Source organism: Callospermophilus lateralis, chromosome 7 (genome assembly GCF_048772815.1).
Source record: "Callospermophilus lateralis isolate mCalLat2 chromosome 7, mCalLat2.hap1, whole genome shotgun sequence".
In the NCBI taxonomy this organism is placed as follows: Eukaryota; Metazoa; Chordata; class Mammalia; order Rodentia; family Sciuridae; genus Callospermophilus; species Callospermophilus lateralis.
This window is the reverse complement of record NC_135311.1, coordinates 81,119,899-81,128,060: the sequence shown is the minus strand read 5'-3', so window position 1 is coordinate 81,128,060 and position 8,162 is coordinate 81,119,899. Positions and strand designations below refer to the sequence as shown.

Here is an 8,162-nt window from a genome sequence, read left to right as displayed (position 1 = left end):
TGTATAAATTTTATGTTTTTAAGTATCAGTAAAAAATTAAAAAATCATTCAACCCTTCAGGAGAATCACAGTATGATTATGAGGAAGAAGAAAACTAAAACCTTTTTTAAAAATTTTCAAGCCAGCGGAATGGCCCATGCCTATAATCCTAGCTGAGAATTATAATAATCTGAAGGCTGAGATAGGAGGATCGATTTAAAGCGAGCCTCAGCAACTCAGCAAAGCTTTAAGCAACACAGTAAGACCCTATCTCTAAATAAAATATTTCAGAAAGGAGCTGGGAATATGGCTCAATGGTTATGTACCCTGGGTTCAATCCCAGGTACCAAAAAAATTCAAATGGATCTTAAACAGCTGATTAATAAACTCATTAAACAATAAAACTTTACTGATGGGATTGGGGTTGTGGCTCAGTAGTAGAGCAATTGCTTGGTATGCATGAGGCACTGGATTCCATCCTCAGAACCACATAAATATAAAGATATTAAAAAAAAAACAAAACTTTCCTGAATGATGTCCATATTTCTGAAAAGAAGTACTAAGAAGGCATTAATATTAACAAATTCTATACCCTTCAACTTTAATATCTATCAAATAAATTCAATATTCAACTATATAATTATAAGTCATTTTTATTGAACTAATTTTTAACAATATCACTTTAAATGGTGGCAGCTGCCCCAAACTGAAACAAAGACATCAAGAATGTTATCCAACATCCTCAATGTTATCCAGTATGCTTTCGGAGTATAGTTAAACTTTTCACATTACATAATCAAGCAAATAGTGGTGCATACTACATTATTCAAAAAGACTTTATGCATTTCATTAAAAAAATCATTTTGTAAGTGGCTTCAGCTTTATCAACAATCTCATTGACACATTCCACACTTCATGCTTGCAAAATGAAAGGAGGCCTAAAACTAACTCTAAGGATTTTTACTTACTCTCATTAATGAACACTATCCAGGGTTGTAGGAATTGAAGTTTAACATTTTACAATATAAGCAGCAATAAGTTACTGATGTCGGCTGACAAGTTCCACTCAAACTAAATATATCTTTGATACATTCAAAAGACATTTTGCACGTTTTAATATGCTAGTTTATATGGTACAGTGCAAAAGAAGTGACACCCTAATGTTTCCTGAGCTTTGGAAAATTAACAACTTTCTGACTACTACTCTTAATTTAATAGGCTCTTTGTTATATCAAGCCATGTCAAAACTATACAATTAAATTAGGATTTTGGAGAACTGAAAAGATTGGTCAGTTATACTAACACAGAGTAATGAAAAAGTTTTCAAAGCAAAAAATATTTACAACACTACAAAGGATATACAGGATCTGCGTGTAGTAAAAAGATCAAAGACAGCCTACTGATTACCAATCAATCACAACTGTCCCTTCTGTTTCAAAAATATTACACTGAAAGACTTATATGTAAGTTATTTAGCAATAAATACACCAACCTGTAGTATATTACACATTTTAACATTTTTCCATAATGCCCAGTAAGACAGAATAAATGGGATAAAAGATGAAAAAAATCAAGAAAAAACATGCTTTAAGGAATGTTTTTGAATGTATGTGTCAAGGGAAGTGAAAATGATTTCTCATTAGAACTCCCTATATCCTCCAGATTACAAAGATCGTGTTTCTACTTCAATTTTTTCTTCTGCTTGTAGTATGTCAGGATCAACATGAACAACTGGAGGTCGTAGGATAACTTCAGGTCCTCCACCATATATAGACTGCAGAAAATTCCATGTTTCTTCAGAAATTTGACCAGAATCTGCTCCTAAAATTATGGGTATATAGAGCAAATAATGTTTACAAACATATATATTCATATTGGACATGCTTTTATAATGTACCCACCAGCACAAGTCATCTAGAAATAAATGAGAACTTCTGAAACATCAGTCTTCAGACTACCAACTTGTATTGTACAATTTGATAATAATAATTTGATTATATTGTAAAAAAAATTGATTATAAATAACTGATAACATAATTGTGCCTGAAATAATTTCATAACTTGCAATGGATGTCTGTTAGATATGCTTTTTCCCAGCTCCTGTCAATAGCTTTACAATCTTTTTTTCAGATTAAAATAAACAAATAAACACTGACTGCTTTCCAACTATTTTGTCTTAGTTCTAGCATGAATGACATTCTTTTTTTCTCTTCTATTCTTGTAGTACTGGGGGTTGAACCCATGGCAAAATATTATTGAGCTATATCCCTAGCCACTGTTATCTTATTTTGACACACTCTCACTAAGTTACATAGATTGTCTTCAAATGTAATCCTTCTATTACAGTCTCCTCAGTATCTGGAATTACAGGCATGCACTGCCATACCTGGCTAAGTAAAGGTTTTAGTATTAATAAAACTTACCTTGCCTGAGCATCACATTACCACATTTAGTGACTGCAATTTTAGTATTGTCAATAGGACCTGGAGGATCTAAGTTCAAAGGAAAAAAGATTTATCAAAATGCATACGTCAAACAAATTTAACAAATAATTACATAATTCTGTGCATGAAATGATTGAGAGCTATAACCAAATAATCTAACTGTTTACAAATTATTACAGTTTCTACCTAAGGTAAAGATTCTTTCTGAGTTTCTTCCTTTTTGGGTTTTATTTTTCCCAAAATAGCTCTAGGAAAGAAGGTAAGAGAGGTTCATTAACCTTCCCAAAGTCTAGTAGAATTATTTCTTAATTCTCCATTTAGGGACTGCAGATCAAAATGTTATCTTTAATCTTATCAAAGAACAATTCCTTTGTAACTTCCTCCCCTAGTTCAGAGACTGAAACCACTGGTCTTCTACTACTGAGCTCTATCAGCAGCTTTTTAAATTTTATTTTGAAACAGCATCTCACTCAATTGCCTAGGCTAGCCTTGAACTTGCAATCCTCCTACCTAAGTCTCTTGAGTAACTGGATTAAAGACTGTACCATCATGTTCAATTAATTCCATTTTAATTTAAAAAGAAATTTTAAACAATTCTCAATTTGTTTCAGATAGTCATTGAAGCAAATTTTAAAATACGAATTATAAAATTTTAAAAATATATCCTCTCTTAATTTAAGAAAAAATGTCTTAGCTAGACACAGTGGTACATGCCTGTTATCTCAGTGACTTGGGAGATTGATGCAGGAGGATTCAAAGTTTAACCCAACAATTTAACATAGGCCTTAGCAACTTAGCAAGACTGTCTCAAAATAAAAAAGGATGTAGTTCAGTGGTAAAGCACCCTGGGTTCAATCCCTGATAACCCACACACACACATACACACAAAAAAAGGAGCAGCTTTGAAATAGGCACAATATCAGAACAGAAGAAAATAATTATTTTAATTGTATTACAGAAGAATAGGCAATTTTTCCCCCTTTGGTGGTACTAGGTATTGAATCCAGTGGTGCTCTTCCACTGAGCTATATCTCCAGCCCCTTTATTTTTTTGAGATAGGGTCTCACTAAGCTGCTTAGGCTGACAAACTCTTCTCTGCCACAGTCTCCTAAATCACTGGGATTACAGACATCCACCACCACACCCAGATAGGCAAACTGCTTTAATATCTATAAGGTCTTTCTGCTTTTACATAATATAATTTTAGCTTAAAAAAAAACAGGATTCAAACTATGCATATTGAGTTGCAAGCTTTTTACATATATCAAGAACATCTAATTATGAAATCATTGTTATTTTTTTTAAATATTTATTTTTTAGGTGTAGATGGACACAACACAATGCCTTTATTTTTTTATGTGGTGCAAAGGATCGAACCCAGGTCCCACCTGTGCTAAGCGAGTGCTCTACCGCTGAGCCACAATCCCAGCTCTGAAATTATTAACTATTATAACATAAAATTATTTTAAAGGCATACAAAGTATTCCACTGTATTGAATAACCATAATCAATCTTTTACTGCTATAATTTATTAAATTCTTCAATAATAAGATCACAGACTGGTAGGCTGGGGTTGTAGCTCATTGGTGGAGCACTTGCCTAGCATGTGTGAGGCAATGGGTTCAATTCTTAGCATTACATATAAATAAATAAAATAAAGGTCCATCGACAACTAATAATAATAATACTGCTAAGCACAGTGGCAGACACCTATAATTAGAGACTTGGCAGTCTGAGGCAGGAGGATCTGAAGTTCAAGGCTAGCCTAGGCAATTCAGTGAGACACTATCTCAAAAATAAAAAGGAGTGGGGATATAGCTCATTGGTAGAACACTCTGGGTTCAATCCCTGGTACTCCAAAAAAAAAAAAAAATCAGACTAATTGACTCATTTTGTTCAGTTCTTTTTTTTTTTTTTTTTTAAGATACAGAGGGGGGAGAGAGAGAGAGAGAGAGAGAGAGAATTTTAATATTTTATTTTTTTAGTTATCGGCGGACACAATATCTTTGTTTGTATGCGGTGCTGAGGATCGAACCCGGGCCGCACGCGTGCCAGGCAAGCGCGCTACCACTTGAGCCACATCCCCAGCCTTTGTTCAGTTCTTTTATTCTTGCTGTGAATATGCTATAATTCATAAAATGTTTACCCATTTGTTTACTGTAATGCTGGAGATAGAACCCAGGATCTCATGCTTCCTAGGGAAGCATTCTACCACTGAGATAATCTCTAAGCCAATAAAACAGGCTTATAAATCCCACCTCTCCACCCCCAATCAAAACAAGAATATAGCCAGGCATGGTGGTGCACATCTGTGATCCCAGCAACTCAGGTGGCTGAGGAAGGAGTATCACAAGTTCAAGGCCAACTTCAGTAACTTAGATGGCCTGTCTCAAAATAAAAAGGGCTGGGGGCATAGCTGAGTGGTAAAGAGGCCATGGCTTCAATCCCCAGTACCAAACAAACAAACAAACAGAAACCAAAGAAAATAAATTAGAATGTAAGTTCTCTGAGGTCAGGGGTCTTTTTTTCTTTTGCAATAAGTATTTCTCAGATACTCAAGATACTTGTTAAATGAATAAACAGTTACCAAAAAATTCAGTTAACCACTCACCTCCATCTTTACCCTTCACAAAACTCTCCCATTCTCTAAACCAATGCATACTTATGCAATAAAATGTCGCTGGAGAGTCTTCCTCTTGGAATGCTCTGTTAAGCTACAGAAAGGAAAAAAATCAGTCATCTTTAATCCACAACTTGCAAAGTCACAAAACAGTAAAATCATTCCACTTCAGTATCTGATAAGGCCAATTTCTCATACACATATAGAGTATGGTACCACAATAAATGTACACTGATGCTAAGTATCTTAATATTATGATATGTGGTAGAAATTATTAATAAACAATTCTAGTTTGTGTCTCAAAATTTAACAAAATGGGTATAGAAGTCTGTATAAGTGGAAGATGATCAAAGTAAAGTCTTCGAACTGTAACTACACAACAATAACACATATTTCTTAAAACTCTGACGTGTAAACTTGAACAACATCTAAACTTTGCTTTTGTTCAATTAAGATACTGGTGGACAATCTGCTATTACCAACACACTGTGGTAAAGAATACTCTTGTAGGACTGGGGTTGTGGCTCAGGGGTAGAGAACTTGCCTAGCACATGTGAGGCACTGGTTCAATCCTTAGCACCATATAAAAAATAATTAAATTGCATACATATAAAAAAGAATATTCTTGTACATGTTCTTTCACAGGCAATATATATGTGGTATGTATATGTAAATTCTCAAAAGTAGAGGGATTATCCCTAAACATGTTTCACTTCCTCCACTAGCCCTAAGGCCTAAGGAATGGGTATGTGACCCACAATAGGCACAATTCTATTAGAAATGGAATTCTTCAAGAGAATAACCTAATGGCTAGAATGGAGTCACTTTGACATCAATTTTGGTTAGCTTACATACCCAGGGCTACTTTGATTTTCAAACTTTTGAATGTCTGATTATTCAGTTTTTTTTTTAATAAATTATGTTTCTGCTTAAATTAATCAGTCTGGCCCTCCACTGCTGACAACTAAAAAAAACCCAACTGACAGAAAAATTGGTATAGAAAGAGCAGTACAGGTAGCAGAGCCTCAGCAAAATGAAGAGTATTTGGGAATTTATCTAATTACAGTAGTATTTCATGATGGGTAACTAAAAGCCCATGGTATGTACTAACTGGACAAAGACAAGTTCAGATTATGTCATCCCCTTAATTAAACAGAAACCCTGCAACTATCCCCAAAGATCCTTATAATAGCCCAGAAGTACCTCCCATGATCTGACTTTACATTCTAATTTTTTCTTTCTCCATATCTACATGTAATCACATTAATCTCTTTGTTTTCCTAGAAACCAATCAAATAACATTCCCATCTCTGAAGGATTTTGCACTGGCTATCCCTTCTTTCAGCAGGTATTGAAATGACTGTGTCTCTCTCGTCCTTTAATTTTTTGTTTAAATGTCACCTCTCATTGAGTCCTATCTTGATTATTCTCTTTAAAACTGCAACTTGTTTCATCCCCTCATACGATAATCCTGATCTCTTACCCTATTCCTTTTTCCATAATATATGATTTTTAATATAAAACATTTATTTATTTATTAAATGTAGGTTCTTTGAGGGAAAGAATCTTTCTGAGACAAAAATATCTGCTTAACAATGAACAATGAAAGGGAATAAAAGATGCTGTGAGCTGGTAGTGATGGCCCAGCTATTTGCGAGGCTGAAGCAGAAGGACTGCAAGGATCTTAAGTTTGAGACAAGCCTCAGTAACTTAGTAAGACCCTGTCTCAAAATAAAAAATAAAAAGGGTCGAGAATGTATTTCAGGGGTAAATCATTCCTGGGTTCAATCCCAAGTATCTAAAATAGACGTGTGTGTGTATGTGCGCGCGTGCATGCCTGTGTGTGTGTGTGTGTGTGTGTGTGTGTGTGTGTGAGAAAAAAATGCTGTGGCTATCTTTTCTACAGAAATTAAGGCATATTTATCTCAAGGCATGGAATTAGAGTTAGTACTTTCTGTGATTTACAGATTGCATAAAGAAAGATGAGATTTCTCAAAGATGCTGAATTAATTATAGCATTTATTAAATACACCATTACCAGATTTGGACACTTCTTTCAGGACTTTATCATTGATAAAGATGTTTCTTTGATAAAGATTAGTAAGTTTCTTCCTTATACATCTAGGAGGGGGCTTTTTAAAATTTAACTAAGCACAATAACTCCATTAACTTAATAACATGCTTTTTCCCCCATCCAATTTTGGGAAATTTCTCAAAACTACGGCACTAGTAGGGCACATATAATCCCAATGACTCAGTAGGTTGAGACAGGAGGATCACTGTATGCCAGTACTATTTTTATACGAACACACTTGGTTTGTTAAAAAGGGGGTATATTTAAAAAACAAACAAACAAAAACCTAGTGTTATGGAGTAATCACAGATTTTCCTTTTGTAGGGGAGGGCACAGTGCTGGGGATCAAACCCAAGGCCTCATTGCTCTACCACTGAGGTATATATTTTCATTTTAAAAAATAGCTTTATTGGCTAGGATCGTGGCTCAGCAGTAGAGCACTTGCCTAGCACGTGCGAGGCCCTGGGTTTGATCCTCAGCACCACATTAAAAAATAAAATAAATAAAATAAAAGGTGTTGTGTACAACTACAACTAAAAAATAAAATATTTTTAAAAATAGGTTTATTGCTAAGTGCAGTGGCACACACCCATAATCCTAGTAACTTGGGAAGCTGAGGTAGAAGGATCTTAAGTTTGAGACCAGCCCGGGCAACTCAGCAAGCTCCTGTCTCAATTTTTAAAAAGAGTTAGGGACAGCTCAATGGTAGAATGGCCCTGGGTTTGATCCTTAGGGGTCGGGGGAAATAAAAGCCAACAACAAAAATTAAAATGGATTTATTGATATAATCAACCCAATGTTACTGGGAAGTTCAGTGATTTTTTCAGTAAATTTAATTGTGCAATCTTCACCAAAATCCAGTTTCCAATATCTCCAAAACACTACATCAGTTTACCATCACTCTACTGCTCTTAGCTCTAGAAACCACTGATCTAATAATTTACCTTTGTATTTTTCCCCCTCTTCAGAAATTCCTTATAAATAAAATTAGGTATTAGTCATTTTTATGTCTTTTACTTTTTTTTTTTAACCTTTATTTATCTTT

The 8,162-nt window shown here is 34.6% G+C and overlaps 1 protein-coding gene across 11 annotated transcripts in view; it reads right to left on the bottom strand.

Annotated features, from left to right (window-relative positions):
* Window positions 1–616: 616 nt before the first annotated feature.
* Usp33 (ubiquitin specific peptidase 33) overlaps window positions 617–8,162 on the bottom strand; it is a 52,212-nt gene continuing 44,666 nt past the window's right edge. For all 11 annotated transcript variants that reach the window (XM_076863693.2, XM_077109917.1, XM_076863696.2 and 8 more), the window contains 3 exons: window positions 5,035–5,137; window positions 2,403–2,471; window positions 617–1,800 (listed from right to left, as the gene is read on the bottom strand). In XM_076863693.2, coding sequence (XP_076719808.1) covers window positions 1,643–1,800; window positions 2,403–2,471; window positions 5,035–5,137 — 330 coding nt within the window. In that variant the 3' untranslated portion in view covers window positions 617–1,642. The remainder of the gene's footprint in view (window positions 1,801–2,402; window positions 2,472–5,034; window positions 5,138–8,162) is intronic.